Below are 17,892 nucleotides of genomic sequence, written 5' to 3'. Positions count from 1 at the left end.
AAAAATTTATATTTAAAAATATTATTAATATAAATATACAAATTCACTTTTAAATATGAAAAACCACCCAATTAATTTTTTGTATCATTACTATGAGTCAATGCAAAATTCAGTAGATTTATTTATGGCAGAGTACTCATTTATTTTTACTGTAATTAAAATAGTAAAATATAATCAATTAAAATTGTTTTCCCTCACTTCCTTTATTAATATAGTTAATAGTAAATAAAATAAAAAAAATTATGATTAGATGCATCTTTATCATTTTATTTTTATTTTTGTATTAAATTATTAATCATTATTTACATCATTGCATTATTTTTATCGAAGCATCCACATATTTACATTTGAATTATATTAAGCATAAATAAATAATTGGAAGAAGTGCTCTACTATTTAAATCAATCATCCAATAACTTAATTTCCTGACTAAATCATTGATCGCATTACTATATAAGTATCCAACTATAATCAACCCAAATTTTTATATGCAAGAATAAATATAAAATATATACGGCAAGATAGTTTTCGTGAATTTTTTCTTAGCATAAAGATTTCGAAGAGCCTTCTCTCCTTTGAGAGGAATTTTTTGTAAAAAATAAAATTAGGTGAAGAAATTTTTTATTAAATTCAGACTAAAAATATGCATTACACATTATATATATTTTGTCAATTTTTTTGGTCAAAAAATAAATTTCACTTTTCATCAGAATTTTTCTCTTCTTTCTAGTATTATTCTCTTATCAAATTGTTTAAGAAAGATCCTTCTGCCTCCCATTTATTTAAAAAAAAAAAAAAGAAAGAAAAAAACACTAAATTCAAGAGAAACTTTGATCTTTTCAATTTCTAACTCAATGTATTCTTGAGTGAACCTATCCCACTCATGCTACTTATTTTTTATTTATCTCTCTTTTTTGTAACGAACTCCTAAAGTCAAAGTGCTCTCATCACTCATGTAGTTATTTTGATTCCCTCTTCCATATGTGTATTTAAAAAGGGTATTTTCTCCATGTCCTCAATTTTTTAGCTGATGGGTGTTAGCTTGAAGATTGTGGCATTATCTTAGAAGATAAAAGGAAGGTGAAGGTGAAGATATAATACCAGAAACAGACAAACATCACAATTAACAACATTGTTAGTGCAAGCAAAGAGATGCAACAGAAACTCCACTGGTTTTGAACAATCCAAGAATCTCCAAACTAAAGTACATATTTTACATGCCTTTGCCAAATCTTATTTAAAAAAAAAAACAAAAGTTTAAGCACCTAATCTTGTCCTCGATTTCCGCTGCACAAATGCATCCCTCACTGTTAAAATAAAAAAGATATATTAATCATCACATATGTATACATGTTTTGCTGGTTCAACTCACCTTTTTCTGGCAAGTTAATAAATTATCTCGTGAGTTTTAACTCGTTTTAATGACTCTAATTATAGGCAAAAGCATACATATAAACAGCTTAAAATGGTTGATCATAATAGGTACTATTTTACTGGTCAAAATAAAAAATCTAATGCAACCTGAAGAGTGATAACATCTTAAAAAATAGTTAGAAATTAAAAAATTTGAGTATATCATATCATGACATAACTGATGTTGTCCCTGTATCAATTGTTTGACATGATATTACTTATCTCAACGGTATTACTTAAGTGTTGAATGAGACAATAAGGTTGTGCAGTCAAGTTAAGCCATTCCTTATTGATGTTTGAAGTTGTAAAATTCATTCATTATATCTCTAAACCAATCAAAGCAGTTTTGCTCTCTTCTAATCAAATATATGCTTCAAGTGGATCCTCTGTTAAGCTATTGTATAATCTGAAACTGCTTTATTACAAATGTAAAATATCAAAATTTTGGTGTTTACTTAATGGAAAAGATGGTCTTCAAATTGAATTTTAGTACTATGCAGTATAACATAAAAAAAAAATAGAAAGCAGACTACATATATAAAAGCCCCAACATGATCAATGTGTAGTAGCTACATATTTTCGAATGCTAATGGAAGTGGTGGGTGCAACACCAAAGCCAATCAGTAGACAGTACCACAATGTCATACTTTACATGGTCTTGAGAAGCGGAACCAAAAGGACCATTTATACATAATTTTGGACAATGAGCTGATTTCTTTATGGTATAATGGAGATATATCACATTCTTGAAGTTCATCCTCAGTTTGAAAATAATCTTCGACTTTATATTTTTTTACAATTGAATAAAAAAATTGAGGACACATCAGAATATAAAAAAAGTACAAAAACAAAAGATCAATGCTCATCAACACCATGTAAGCAAGCACCTTGAGAATAAATCGACATAAGGTAGATATCTAACCAAAAGAAAAATGAGAAAAAAAAAAAATTCCCAGGAAAAGCATAATGTTTCTTTAAACCATTGGAGCTTGTGGCATATTTAGTCGGGAAGTTGCACCAGATTTTCTTCAAAATCCTAATAATAGCTATTGTTCAAATACAGATTTTCTTGTTTTAGGAGGCAAAGCAAATTTTCATTGAAAATTACTTGATAGATACTTCTTAGGAACACCAAAATATATTTCTAGTGAAGGAAATGGAATGTATGCATTTAAATTTTACCTCGCGTATGTATTTGCTTTTAAAGGTTGGAAGTATTCCAAAGTGACTTTCGATTAACCAATATAAAGATTTCACCACATTTTCTACCCACTCCCATTCTATCTTCTTCAGCAAACACAACCTAGATGTCATCTACTTTTAGAATTTATAAGGGAAAATTTTAGAAAATTAAAATGCAATAATAAACCCAGCGATGAAATCATTTTGACAGGCACATACATCCCCAAAGTGGTGATATGTCAGAGATAGAAGCATTGCATTGATCATAGTGAACATCTCATATCCTAGTTCGATAAGTACTGACCTAGATGAGCAAAATGAAAATTGAGATCCAAAAGCATTATTACCTTATAAGTTTGCCAGGACTCTCAAGCCATCATGAGCAAGCTGCACTGGAATTCCCTCCCTAATCCCTAAAATCACAATGAAACCATCTCATCAAAGCATCATATGTTTAAGCTGCAAACAAAAAATAAACTGCTCCTATTCATCAAAATTCAATTTAATTAAACCAAAATCTTTTCTAGTTCTTCCCAATGCTATTAAATGATGAAATATATATTTTTCAAGTTTATTGGATGATACAAAAATGTCAGCAATTGACATTTTAGACAATGGAGAATAAAGAAAAGAAAAAAAAAAAACAACAAAGGTCAATCTGTTTGAGCTTTATTTTCTTTCTTAATTTCATGTTCCAATCTCCTTTTAATAAATATTTTTTTTAAGTCACAAACTTACAGGAGGAAAAGAAATTGCATCAAAGGTTATATATAAATTTAACAAAACAATAAGTTCATAGTTGCGCTTCTGTCTAGTAGCCATTACCACAAAATTGAAGTTTGAATGAAGGAAAGCGTTGCAGCCGCAGTGGTTTGTTCATTGGTTAGCTGAGAATTGGGTTCTTCACTTCTTCCTACATCCTTACAGTGTACATCACAACAAAGAGTAGCTTCTAGGTCCTGCCTAATTGGTTGTTTTTGAATTTTTATCTGTATTTATAATTACGGTAAAAATTAAAATTAATTTTTTACACGTTTAAAGAGAAAAGTAAAAGACAAATGTATAGACAAAAACAAAATGCATAAATAAAATACTATAGAAATCCATAGTAGAGGAAGAACAGCAAGAAAAGAATAGCAAGATAGCAATTAAGAAAAATAAATTTATCAAAAATAGTTCAGGCAACAGTTATTTAATATGACTAAAAAATTTGTGAACAATATTTTCTAATGTATTTGCACACAGAAGCAACTTTTTGCAAACTTTGGATATAAACACCTCTATTAATGAAATACAGTTAATTTTATGAAGAAAACGCGAGAACAAAGGAACTCCTTTAAAGTCCATTTGAATTTTAATCACTTACCTTAAGAAGAAGAGCATTACACACATACCCTAGTACTGCTTTCTCAATGCGTTTTGCATTAGATATCAAGAGATCATCTCCAACTAACTACACAACATTGTAATGAGTGGAAATCATTCAAATAAGGTTCCTTATGAATAACATCTCAATGGTAACAAAAGTGATTAATAATCTGAATTTTGAGCACTGCATAACAGTTTTAGTTCTCACAAAGCATAAAGAGCATTTCAGCCAATTTTTTGTTTTCGACAGTCACACACTTCAGATCCTCTTCAAATAATCAGTATTGGAACATAAACAGCAACACAAATTGGATCATTCGTTGGTTCTGATTAAGAAACCTATACAAACAGCCACAACTTGGCACTACAATGATGTAGTGGATACTGATAGGGTATCAAATTCTAAAGTTTACATGTTTACTCACTGAATCGAATTTGAGTTGAATTTTACTATTTATGTTTACCTAAGTTTACCTTAACATTGTTAGCATTAGCTTGTCATTTGTCTTCATATAAGCATTTAGAATTTCACCCAGTTTAAGAATCATATTCATTGTTGAAGAGTTTCAATTTTTCAAAGAGTACGCTAATGCTGTAATCCAGGAAACATAGGATGATAATAAAAAAGCTCAACATACTGTTTCAGATAAAAGAAAAGAAAATCATCCTCCCAACCCATATCTTATTGGTACAACTATGATAGAGTAACATATACTGAAACTTTTTTAAGAAAGGTTTGTATTTCTCTTCTTTCAGCATTTTTTCTAAGTGCCTAAACCAAGTGCATCCATCTGTGCAGTAAGTATTTTTTTCTTCTCTTCTCTTCTTTCAGCATAAATTTATAAGGGGCCATTTTTTTTTCTGCACAATAGTTGGAGAACACCGTAAACTAACTGTATCTGCATTAGTCATCACCAAGATCCAAACATAGCATAATGAACAATTTAGCTCAGCTAACCAAAATTGTAAAAGACCACAATGCTACCTACCTAATACATATATGACACCAAGAAGTAAGTCAATGATGGCTTAAACTCAAAAAAATTAAATTGCCGCTGAAAATAACAGATTGGCAAAAGATAATCCTACCGATATATCTGCTACCCAGACTCAAACAGAGTTTCAGTAGTCAGGGGCGGAGCCAGGTGGTAGGAAAGGGGGGCGATGGCCCCCCCTAATTTTAATTTTTTACATGTAAATTATATGTAAATTTCAGTTTAGCCCCCCCTAAAATTTTATTTTAGTCTTAGTTTATTGTATAAATATTTTTGACCCCCCTCTAATATTTTATCTAGCTCCGCCCCTGTCAGTAGTATGCGTATCCCAAAAGTTTCCCATTAATACAGAACAGGCTCCCATTAATACACCTCCAATGTTATTAAGTGAAACTGGAAGGGTATGCGCGATCTGCAGGAGAACAAATTTTGACCAAATGAAGAACAAATTTAATAGATGAAAAACTGATCAACACAAACACAACCGTGAAAAAATGATCTTACAGAAATTTTTTTGCATTACTTGATGATCTTCATTGCTCCAAACTTATCTGTTATAGAATATCCAAAACCAAATTATTCTTTCTTCTCTATATGTTATAGAATAAGGGCTGTAATCAACAAACCCAAATAAATAGAATAATCAAGAGTACTAAAGAGGATAGCAAAAAGCATAACAAAATTTAATGAAAACCCAAAAATGAAATGATAGAATAATACCTCTGTCTGGGTACAGTCCTATGGGGAGCTTTTTATATGATTCATATTCAATTGCATCTGACTGGACAGAATAAGCTGAGTTTCCATCAGTTTCCATTGTCGCCGCCCTCTTCTCCTTCTTCCGTCATACTTCCTTTTTTCGCCGTCGTGATTTCTTCTTCTTCACAACCAAACCAAAATACTCACTTTCATTAGTATCATTATCATACACTTATAATCAGGGCTAATTTTGTTTTTTCAAATTCTTCCTTGTAAAGCTTGACACTGTCTTGATATGTAGCAGTCTTCTTTATCATCGTATCCCAAACAGCTTTCCCTGTCTTCCAGCAGGTATTTGAGCATGTTACTTTGCCATCAGTTCCATCACAGCAGACTATACATTACAACAATGGAGTAAAAACAAAAATTACTTCCTTCAAAAACTGAGGCACTGGTGTATAGAAGAAAATAATTAATAGCTTTAACTTTATTATGAAGCAAACAACCCTTATAAGCTAATGTTCGCAACAAAAGTTTGCTGTGATTAATATAAATATTTTTTAATGGCGAAGATCAAATTATGACTGATGAACAACAAAACACAGAAATCAATAGTAAGTCATCCAATTTAATTAAAAAAGAGACAATGATAATGAAAAAAAAAAAGAAACTCCAGTTAAAAAAGTGAGACAATCATAATCACTCTTATAATTGCTCCATTGAAACTCCAGTGAATTTGTTCCATAGTTTTCTTAGATCAGGATTGTCTTGTTCAGTTGTTCCAATAGTTTTACAACAACTACAGCACCCTTGGCTCCAGCATTTGATGCAATTGAGTGGACAGGTGCCTGGATAATTTCTCAAAACAATTAATGATAAAGTGATCAAATAAAAGAACATACTTCTCCTTATCAACCATCTCCGAATCATAACAACTGATTATAGTGTTCTTATAACACTTTATTTTAGGTTCATTATCAGTTCATTATTAAAAGCTTCTTCATACAACTTCACATAAATATTAGCACAAAAAACAAAAAACGAAAGTAACTACTATGAGTAAATTTATCAAAACTAAAAATGCGCACTCTGTTTAACTTGTTAATAAAAGAGATTTATATCAAAGAAACTGCAATTAAGGATCCAGCAAAGATTAAAGATAACACAACTACACAGCTTAGGATTTTAAAACAACACTGCATAATACTAACTATTGAACCAAATTAGAGACAATAAAAGGAACTCAGAGGCAAATAAGAGAGATCCTGATTCCTGAACTCAGGCTTCAACCCCACAGAAGCCGTTCATACCACACAAATTTATTTTTTCCCCTGTTGTTCCTTTTTGGTAGATAGACCAAAAATTGCACAAAAATTCATTACACACTTATAATCTAAATTTCAATTGGAGAAGTTGCAAACTTTTTGCAGCACAAACAAAAATTCCAGGAAACCAAAAAGAAAAAGATAGTAAAGAAACATGAAAGATTTTAAATACCTCATTTCTAGTTGAACCGAAACCACTCTCGTCAACCTCAAGGTCCAAATCTGTACAACAACATTGTAACGATGACATTCGCAGCACCTGCTGCCTGCCTGCAAAGGAGCAGTTGCAACGCGGTTCTACATTGGACGCGGGTTCGTCGGCACCCTCTTCTCCTTCTCCCTCCATCGTGTTTTCTCCTCTTCTCTGCTTCGTTTTGTCTTTCTCTCTCTCACCCTTAACCCTTCTTCGTCGCCGGAGGAAGTCTTTATTCTGCCAACGCCACCTATTCCATGCCAAATACTGCATTTCTGTCTCTGACCATCTCTTCTCATTGAAGAAACAAACATATATATGAGGATGAGAAAGAAACAATGATTTTTAAAGTGATAGACAGCTGGAAGTGGAACAAAATGGTTTTGAATTTGAACTTCATTGAACTCCCGCCTAATACTCTTTTATATTACAGAATTTTTAATTTAATTTTTATTATTTTATTAATTTTTGTTGTTTTAACACTTGTCAAACATTTCGCTTATACACTTTTACACTTGTCAAGTAAAGACCACAACTACATTCTTATTATATATTAATAGAAGATTCACTTCAAGTCCTCCCAGCTGGCTCACACTAACTTTATCCTTGATTCTACTTTATTTGCGTTAATGTTAAGGAGACGAAAAAACAGTTCAAACTTACTTTATTTAGGATTCAGTAATTCTAACAACAATTAATGAATGTAAAAGGCAAGTTTTGGCTATTGTTTTTTGTTGCAAAAAAATTCCGCTTTATTTGATTGATGGATGCAACATAATTGCATCTTGTGAAAACTTTCAGTTATGTTATTGGAGTTGGTTCAAAAGTACTACTATACTAGTTTCTCTCTAATGCTTCAATAAAAAGTAGTTATGGTATATAACATATTAGTTACTACTCAGTATTATATGAAGAGTTACGGTATTCGAATTATTACAAGTAGTTATTAAGCAGAGTCATGTATTTGGTGGCAGAGTTTTCTTTCTTTTTTTCCTCTATTATATACATAAACAAAGACACAAATTTTCAATTTTTTTAGTAGATAACATACAAGGATGCTAGAAACATAAAATAACAAAATACGCATAAAATTATTATTTTTAATAAAATAAAATAATGTATGCAATGAAATGAATTTTGTAATGGAGTTAATTATTGGTGATTAAAATGTTGGCAATGGATGCTTAATGCTAATTTGTTTGGCACTCATAATAGTGTTTTTGATTCCTTGAAAAAAGTAACAAAAGTTGTAAGTTGAGGAAGGTTTCATCTTTCTTATAAGATATTTTTCTCACTATATTTCTAAGTCATTAGACTAGGTGCGAAGTTTAAGAAATCACATGATATTCAAAGTCGATCTGGGAAGCTTGACAATCCAGCAGAATCCACAAGCATGGCAGCCACCTTCGTATCTTCATGTCAAAAAAAAGAAAAGGAAGAAATAAATAAGCCATCAATCCCTGATAATCTTTTACAAAGATGTTTTTACTTTGTAGGCTTTGTAGTTCTCATAATTTCTTGGCAGAAGGACAATTAACAAAAAAATATTCATGTTAGTCTATTCCTCAATAATAAATTTTCCCCATACCACTGAATTGATTATGTTCTCACTTGACAAGAGTTCTGCAATGTTATATATTTTCGAGTTCGGATTCCTTACTTTTTTCTGTTTTAAATTACTTATGTTGCTATCTGCTAAGGAGTATCAACTAAGCAACTAAATAGTTATTATGATCAGTTCCACTTTCTTTACAATTTCTGATAACTACTTAAGGTCTAGAGGTCCATTGGTAAAATGTCAGGTTAGTTTAATTGAATAGTTGATCCAGCCATCTTCAAAGGCTCTTATATCTTGATCTCTACCACAAGCAGGCCAAGGAATGTGTGTATCTGTAACTTCCAATGTAAGTTGGGGCCTGACATTGACTTGAGGTTGTAATAGCAACAATAAATATAGCTTTGTCAAAACAAAGGTATTTGACAAGTTCATAGGAAAATAACACATAATTATTTGTAGAAATTTATATAATCCTCCATAATGTCAAATGCTTAAGAGAATAATGCCTATAGTATATCAAGTGCTATTCTATTTTTTAACGTATTGTTATCACAGCTTTCTCTTTTTTCTAAGCGACATATTGTTGTGTGCATTGCTGCTGCATCTTCACTGTGAGGGCAAAAATATTATTTTGATGGTATTAGTGGTTCAATTCAGAAAAAAAAATGATATGTTAGAAATGCTTCAGATTCAATAATGCTAAAATTCTTGCTGATGCTTGATAGTATTCTTGCTTCTAAATTTTTTTTAGAGGCCTATTACCTACTCTAAATTCTTTTTTGACAGCTGAGATTTCCAAACACATACCTTGTAAGAAATATCATAATGTCTATTTTTTTTTATGAAGAGTTGGAAGTTAAAATATTCATTCAACACAAATAACAAACATTTAATATAATTTCTCTTTGAAAAATGCTTTAAGATAAATTACAAAAGCGTTAGAAAGCAATCGATGGTATTGAGAAGGGGATTGAATCAAATACCATTTAAAAACTTTCTTGCTCAGTAAAATCATAATTGCCAGTCTCTTCAAATGTCTCATAATGTTTGAGGAAATATTTTTTTTGTTATCTCCTAGAAAGGTAGAGACATAAACAGATAGCAGCAAATTCATAAAAGAATTTAGAATGTGCCTTGTAAATAATATCACAAACGACTGTAATTAGCACATTATAATAATATATTTTTTAACATACAAAGTAGAGTAATTCTATCGATTTATTTTTATCAATAATATTTTTAGCTCTGTTGAATATTGACATTTTTTTAATCAATTGTGGAACTTCGGAAGACTAACTCTTATCCATTCATTTCTCCTATTTTGGTCTTTCTAGCTTGCTTTGTCATTTTTATTACTTATGCAGCACAAGTAACAAAAATGATCCTAATAGATTTTTTCTTAATGAACTGAATTTCCTTTTGGAAGAGGATGATTCTTCTCTTTCATTTATTCAAGGAAGAGAGTAGTTCTTGTATACACCTATCAAAACCTTTTAAGATAATTAATAGTTGGTGCATTATTTTCAATATTCTTGAGTTTAGTACAGTCAAATTGAATTGCTTTTAGTTTTCTTTAATTCTTTTCTTTCTTTTATAAAAAAAAAAGGAGAGAGAGAGAGAATGCAGACAAAATGAAAGGTACATGATACATTTAACCAAGCTAGACTCCAAGGCTTTATTTCCCCTACTTGCGTGCACATTTGGAATTTGGAAACATTAAGCTGCTAGTTATATAGAATGCACCTCAATATAATTCATAGGCAAGATATTTAACATTGTAAAATGATCATTCATGGTGGGAATCAACTAAACCTGTCAAAGGCATAATATGGAAGCACCAGTACCAGCAAATAATTGAAGAGAAGACAGAAAAACAGAACACCATATTTTCGTGCGAAAAAACCTCTCAATGTGAGAGATAAAAAAAAAAACCACGGGAAGGTAAAAATTTTCACTATTTTCCAAATCAAAGCTACAAACAAGTCTCAAAACTTACAAGCACTCCTAAGCATACATGCAGAACTCTTGTACAAGAACATAAAGGCATAAACTAAATGGTGAAATCAATGATACAATAGGCGACTGTTGCTTACGAACTTTTTGGCTAGAGAGCTCGGATTGCAATCACACCTCAAAGTTGAAGGACTATGAGTGAAGAACTCCAAGTAAACCAGAAAAGAATTTAACCATCCGATCATTATTCATTTGTTCAGGTTAATACACTAATTGTGATGTAGAGGGACTCTCCAAAAAGTGTTGGCTTGGGCCTCACACAAAGGAAAATGATCATAACCTGCTAGATAAATACACAATGATGTATTATTCTTTGGAAAAGTTTAGGGGGCCAGCAACTTTGTTAAATTCTGACCAGCATGTAACCAACAAAGAAAAGTGAGTCATTGGATGAAATCTCACACCAATCTCACACCATTAAAACCATCATTGATGGCTATTTGATGGCTACAAATCACAAAAGTTGCTGGCCCCTAGCATTCCTCTTATTCTTTTTAAGCTTCAAAAACAGAACCGAAAGGGACAATTTCAGCTTGAGAAAAGATTGAGACAACACAAAATAATAATACCGCAATGCAAAATTTTACAAAAGTACTTACATGCTCACCAAGTTGCAATTGCCACAGAAGCTGCCTAATGCACATTTTAAAGGTTGAATCCATAAAAAAGTAGATCCTCGACCATAGCAGTTATCTATTTGTTGATTCCCCTGGAAAATCTATTTGAGTTGGTATTCATAAGAAATGCTACGAGATAGAGCAGCTTCAAAGATCAATGCCTCTAGATCCATCAAGTTTATGTTACCTTCATAAAGAGTTTAGCTGCAACTCTTCTTCTTGTAGCGTTTGCTGGGCAAAGGACAGTGTTGAATTTGAAATAGTAACAGAAAAAGAAAGCTTTTCTCCTGCCATATTCTGCAACCTGAAGTAAATTGCAGAGAGGAATAGAGTAACTATACGTACCTGAAGCTAAAACAGAAATCAGTTCTTTTGATTGAATGAAGGTAATGTAAGTATGGTTTGTTTTATATAAAGATTATGTGCTGAAATCTTAGCCATTTGGACACTTGTACCTCGGTAGAAGCTACCTGCAGAGGATAGTAAAAACAGTACATTTGATTCATCCAATTGTTTAATATATCTAAAGAAATTCTTAAGGGCAGGATACGCAAAAAAGATATTAGTTGTCTTTCAGTTTTTATTTCATGGTAATTAATTCTTATGTTCCTCTGTAGATGCAATGTATCTATTCTTAATATATAAAAGTAGATGGATAAGTTTATCATATTATTTTTTAGGTGTTTGCTAAGGTACAATGATAAATTCATACGTACCGATACGTTTAAAATATAGACAAATAATAATAAGACATGTGGAATTTATTTTCCACGTCAGCATTTAATTTTTCTTTTTTAAATATATAGTATATCACTACTTTTATTAAAACACCCTTTGAATTAAATAAAAATAAAAAATATTTATTTATTTAATTTTATAAAAAGACTTAAACATCCTTCCTTTATTTGATTAGACAAAAATAGCTTTTTAAATTAATCAAATTTTAGAATTCAATTAATCCTAATTTTATAGTTTCAAATAATTAAAACAACAAAACAAAAACATATTAAAAAAACAAAAAATCAACAATACTTTAAAATTAATTATTAACACCCACAAATGAAGAAGAGTCTCTTTGCTTAGAAATGATTATATTAAATGAAAATGTACAAAACAAACATATTTATTGTATTTTTAAATTGAGTTTACGAAAAAAATACTTTAATTATTTTTATTTTTTATACTTTTTATGTTATTTTATAATACTTTATAATATCATTAAAATTATACTTCTTTCAATATGCTAGTCATTGTTTCTTTTCTAATAACTTAAAAAAAGTATAATTAATTTTTTATAATTAATTATTAACTATGATTTACTAACACTGTATGGAACATCTCTTCATGTAATTGTGAGGAGAAATATGATGAACAAATTAAATTCAAACATTTGTTACAAGAAGAAAAATTCTATACTATAAAAACTTTAAAAATAGAAAATGCAAATGATTTGTATAGACCAATTAAAGGTACAATGAAAGCAAGCTTTTTACTCACAACTGTTGTGAAAGAAATTAAAAATTCAATTTTGAACATTTTTTAACATTATTTTAAATTTGCATCACTTGAGACATTTTCTGATAGAGTGGGTCAAAGAAAAAATATTCACAGGTAATTTCACTTTATACTATTTCAATTAATCATATTAAAAATAATTTATTTAAAAAAAATTTCTACACATGTTTGTTCTTCTTATTGTAGATGTCATTGGAAAGCTGCATGCACATCAAGAGATAAAAGAGAAAGAAAATCATACAAATTCAAGACACATCTTCGAAAGAAGTACATACATGCAAAGATGAAACAAACAATACAATAGAAAATGCATACAACTCAACAATTCATAAAGAACATGTCTTCACAAGAATCTACGACATAAAGAAAAAAGCAACAACTCTAACAATAACCAATAAAGAAAAAGGAGGACGAGCGCCACATAATAAGAAGACTAAGTCCATCAACCAAAACAAATGCAAAAATTAAACCACAAAATAAAAATATCATTTTGTACAATTCCAACATCCAAATCTTTTGTATTATAAATTATTTTAAACAAAACACCTTTTAAATTTAACTTTAGTTTACACATATTTAATTTAATTCTACAAAACATAACTATTTTTAATATTTATTATATACTATCATTAATTTATAACTCTCATTCTAGTTTTATTGAAAAATATGAGTGTTAATAAGTGTGACTTGTGCATGTTTGAATCACGAAGATTAGAGAATTACTTGTTCATAAATCTCTGTTTAGACGACTTTAGGCAACATTTGTTTTTGAGAATAGGATAAGAAAATATATTGAAAACAAGACATAAAAGAATAGAGATACAAACTTTTGTATTCTTGTATTCTATTTGGTAATAAATTAGAACAAATTATAAAAATCTAATTTATTCTCATTTTTTTTTCATTCAAAATATTTGAAACGAAAAATATAATAATACAAAAATATAATTATAAAAAATTAATAAGAATAAAAAATAAAAAATAAGTTGTGTCCATTATTAGTATTCTCAGTGTCTTATCTCTAAAGGGTAATACTAGGTAAACAAAAAAAAAACAGCAAAAATTTGCCTTATTTAGCATTAATTAATTGTCACAACAATTAATGAATACTAAATAAGGTTATGGCTGTTTTTGGCTGATTTTCTTTAGTTACTATACATTTTGGATCTCTAAAAATAAACACAGCCTGGGATGTTGGAAATTTTGGGCCAGATTAGTTGATGCTTGTTCTTGCATTGTTCTCCCAGCAAACCGCACCATCTAAGTTGAAGTAGTAAGAGAGAGGGAGGCAGCTTTTCTCCTTCCATATTCTCCAGCTTGGGACACCAATCAATGTGTAGTTGTTGGAGAGAGGTGAGGCGGAGAAGCTCGTTGCACTCCAATGTCTCCAGATTATCGAAGAAGCATATCTTGAGAGTAGTAAGGGAGGGAAGGTAAGGCAGCGAACCCACCTCTGGGTATGACTTTATGTTCTTACACCCATAACCTGAAATTGTAAGATGAGTGAGGGCGTGCAAGTTGGTCATCCATGATAGATCCCTCATTTGTTCCTCGCAAATTCCCACTTCAAGTGATTTCAAGTTAGGCGGCAAACCACCCTCTGCCAACCTGCAAATGTTTGGGCAGCGTTGTATGTTGAGAGACTGTAGACTTGGGAGTAGACTCTTCATGTCACATGGTAATGCCTCCAACTTTGAGCACCACGTGACTTCAAGATGAGTCAAGTTGGGTGCAGCCAGTCCTTCTCCTGCAAATGACACTAATTTGTCGCAGAAACCGATGGAGAGACGTTGAAGAGCAGCGTGTGGTGCCTCTGACATTAACACTGATTCCAGATTCCTACACCGTTTTACATGGAGATTCTTGAGATTGGGAAAGACATCCAACGACAAGGAGGTCAGTGAATCACAGCTGTCATGTATTACTAGCTCTACCAAATCATACTTGTGCTGTCGTAGCTGGGGTAATTCTAGTTTTCTACAGCACAAGATGTGTATTTCTTGGAGGCAACGTAGATGGTTGATGCTGATCATTGCCTTCAATGCAGACTCCATCACAGATTCACATCCGCTAATTGATAAAGTACCCCCATTAAGAAACATGGCCTCGGTTTGCCGGTTTATAAAGAGATCGCCTATACGTAGTTTGCGAACTTTGGAAACATCCGACAAAGAAGAAACTATTCTGAAGAATACCTGATTAAGCATCTCTTCCTTCAACATTGGGCAATTTCTTATTTCAAGCTTCCTAAGTTGAGGAAATCTTTCCGACTCAGATACGTGCCACACCTCCCAACATGCCATGTTATGAAATACCAAAGTCTCCAGTGAGGGGAACGGTGCAATATGCGAAGAATGATGATCTCCTCCATTCTTGTAAAACTCCTCGCCAATACTCCTCAGCTGATCGAAACCTTCAATGCGCAGGGACTTAAGAGATGGCAGCTGTCCAAGTGAAGGCAGCATGCAGCAATTGTTGCAAGACTTTAGAGATACACGTGTCATGTTTTCGTAGGAACAGTTCCCCAACCAATCTGGAAATATTGTACCCTTGTATCCCTTGATTTTCAACTCTTTCAACCCATTCTGCGGCTGCAAGTTATCGAGGATGTCTCTTTCTTTTTGTGTACTTGAAACCAAATCATCACCTGAAGACCATTTCAAACATAATTCATCAATGTGCTTCTTATCCATTATCTTTGCCCTCTTTGCCTCTTCCACATCAACAATATTCTCCAACTTCTTAATCTCAACGGATCCATGAAGATTTACCATCCCTCCTAACTCCTGAACTCCATTGTCTTTGTGCTTGCCAACGACAAAGGAACTTAAAACGTGCAACTGATTCAATTTGCTCATTTTTCTGGGCATTTCTTTCAAAGAAGTTCCTCTAATATCAAGATGCCGCAGATTCACAAGGTTATGCAAACCACTAGGCAGCGTAGTTAGCTCAGAACATTGATATAACTTCAATATTTGCAAATTACACAAGTTACACAAAGACTCTGGCAAGGTCTTAATATCATCAGTCCAAGAGAGATTTAAGTAGCGCAGATGGATCAATTTTCCTATTAAATTACGCACCTCATCAAGTTTTCTAAAGGATAAAACTCTCAAGTATTTACACTTTGATAATATCTCACATGTTGCCCCTTCAATGTTGCAGTTGGGAGACGAGAAATTGCCAAACAATAATAACGTTCTCAAAGATTCTACTTTAGAAATAGAATTATAAAGTTTTGAGCTACAATGACTTAGATCTACAAACAAATGCCGAGTCTGAATCTTTATCTCCTCCTCTTTACCAAGTTCTTCTGAGTTGCAATAGAAATCTCCAGCAAGGAATATTGCTAAGTCATGCAAGAGATCATGCATCACAAAATAATCATCAAAGCCTTCACTCTTGGTGAAAAATAATCTGGAAGTTAGTTCATCAAAACACTCACAACCAACTTCTTCTAAACTTTCTCCTCTCTTTGGTGATGGTAAAAGATCCTCTATCATCCACAAAAATATTAATTCATGTTTCACAAATTCAAAATCCTTGGGAAACAAAGCACAATAAACAAAACAACGCTTTAAATATGGAGAAAGATGGAAGTAACTTATCAGTAATGCTGGAATAATCTTACTCTTCTCCACCGAAAATTCCCAAATATCACTCATTAGTATCTTGTTCCATTCCTCAACATCATGATTAGTACGTAACAAGCGACCAAGTGTTTCTGCAGCTAATGGCAAGCCATCACACTTTTTGACAATCTTTCTGCCTATTTCTTCGAGTGCTGCTCTCCCATTTGACTGTGGAAAAGATGCATTTTCTGCAAACACTGACCAACAATAATCCTCCGACAACTTCCTGAGAAAATAAGGCTGACAATTTTGAACTGCGGAAGCAACATTTTCCTCCCGAGTAGTCAGAAGAACAATACTTCCCTTTCTCCCATTTTGTTGAAAAGGGGTCATAAAATTACTCCATTTGTCACCATCATCACTCCAAACATCATCAAGAACAATAAAGAACTTCTTATTGGACAATTCTTCTTTCAAAGCATTGTGAAGGGAATTGAAATCATCGAGACTACAAGTACCTCCATGGATCTGCTTTATGACATTCCTTGTAGTCTCAACAACTTCAAACTTCTCCGAAACGCAAACCCATGCTTTCAGATCAAATCCCTCCATCAACTCTGCATTGTTGTACAGCCATTGGGCTAAAGTTGTTTTACCAATCCCACCTATGCCAACAATAGCAAACACAAACAAGTGATGATCATTGTTGTCATTCAGCATCTTGATTAAGGCCTTCTTGTCATCCTCCCTGCCATACACACTCCCTTTTACGAGAGAACTGGATGGAGTCCTCCATGATGAGCTACCAGTGGGAATCTTTTCAAGACCAAGGAAATCTTTTTGTTTTCCAAGATCTTCAATTCCTCTAACTACCCCTTCTATCTTGTCTACCATGTCATCTCTATCTCGGTTGATGAAGAAGCTAAGGGACCAGGAAGAACTTTCCTCCTTTTGAGTGACGGCTTTGGTGAGGACAGTGTCGAGCAAGTCCTCAGCACAGTAAACAGCGTCCCGGAGACTATCAAGCCACTTCCTCACAGATGGATTACCAAACTGCTTCATCTCAGCATCAGCAACAAGAGCTTCAGCACCCAACAGAGCAGTCTTCAGCCTTTGAACCAAGTCAGAGCCAAGTTTCTTGCCCAAGACCAAGTTGATAGCATCCATTGTAAGGAAACGGTCAAAGACAACGTTAATGAAGCCAGAAAGAAAAGCTCCACCAACAAGTGCACCAGCCATGATATGATCTCAACAACAACAGAAAAGTGAACGGATTTGCAGAGAAAGGTAAGAGAACAATGGTTGCAGGGTGTAGTGAACTCAATAGAGGGGTTTTCTTAATCAAGTTTTCAAAGAAGGCGTCCTACATGATATCACGTGGTATCAGTCTCCAAGGTAACTATAAAAAATTCGGTTCCATTAGTTAAATTCTTGTTTGAAAG

General features: G+C 32.4%; 2 protein-coding genes across 5 annotated transcripts; both read right to left on the bottom strand.

Annotated features, from left to right (window-relative positions):
- Positions 1-1,077: 1,077 nt before the first annotated feature.
- Positions 1,078-7,504, bottom strand: LOC112777043 (uncharacterized). 4 transcript variants are annotated; one of them, XR_011877070.1, is made up of 7 exons: positions 7,155-7,483; positions 5,679-6,051; positions 5,463-5,509; positions 3,962-4,048; positions 3,421-3,584; positions 2,943-3,008; positions 1,078-1,307 (listed from the first exon to the last, which is right to left on the bottom strand). XR_011877070.1 is itself a non-coding variant. In XM_072226860.1 (6 exons), the coding sequence occupies exons 1-2, from the start codon at positions 7,446-7,448 to the stop codon at positions 6,410-6,412; spliced, it is 390 nt and encodes a 129-aa protein (XP_072082961.1). In that variant the 5' UTR covers positions 7,449-7,504; the 3' UTR covers positions 1,078-1,307; positions 2,943-3,584; positions 5,463-5,509; positions 5,679-6,051; positions 6,361-6,409. The 4 variants fall into 4 exon arrangements, 3 of the variants coding, with proteins under 3 accessions (XP_072082961.1, XP_072082962.1, XP_072082960.1); XM_072226860.1 differs by lacking the exon at positions 3,962-4,048 and adding an exon at positions 6,361-6,505 and having other exon boundaries at positions 2,943-3,584; positions 7,155-7,504; XM_072226861.1 differs by lacking the exons at positions 1,078-1,307; positions 2,943-3,008 and adding an exon at positions 6,361-6,505 and having other exon boundaries at positions 3,448-3,584; positions 7,155-7,504.
- Positions 7,505-14,047: 6,543 nt separating this feature from the next.
- Positions 14,048-17,689, bottom strand: LOC112777931 (putative disease resistance RPP13-like protein 1). The gene has a single exon (XM_025822310.3). The coding sequence runs from the start codon at positions 17,687-17,689 to the stop codon at positions 14,048-14,050; it is 3,642 nt and encodes a 1,213-aa protein (XP_025678095.1).
- Between the last annotated feature and the right edge of the window lie 203 nt (positions 17,690-17,892).

The sequence above is a fragment of the Arachis hypogaea genome, chromosome 19, assembly GCF_003086295.3.
Source record: "Arachis hypogaea cultivar Tifrunner chromosome 19, arahy.Tifrunner.gnm2.J5K5, whole genome shotgun sequence".
NCBI classification, from domain to species: Eukaryota; Viridiplantae; Streptophyta; class Magnoliopsida; order Fabales; family Fabaceae; genus Arachis; species Arachis hypogaea.
This window is presented reverse-complemented; position numbering and strand designations above follow the sequence as displayed.

Excerpts from the sequence above, each read along its gene's own strand:
- LOC112777043 (XM_072226860.1), bottom strand. The coding sequence starts at position 7,448 with ATGCAGTATTTGGCATGGAATAGGTGGCGTTGGCAGAATAAAGACTTC. Across the intron at positions 6,506-7,154 it reads TCGGTTCAACTAGAAATGAG|GCACCTGTCCACTCAATTGC; the intron begins GTATTTAAAATC and ends GAAATTATCCAG.
- LOC112777931 (XM_025822310.3), bottom strand. The coding sequence starts at position 17,689 with ATGGCTGGTGCACTTGTTGGTGGAGCTTTTCTTTCTGGCTTCATTAAC.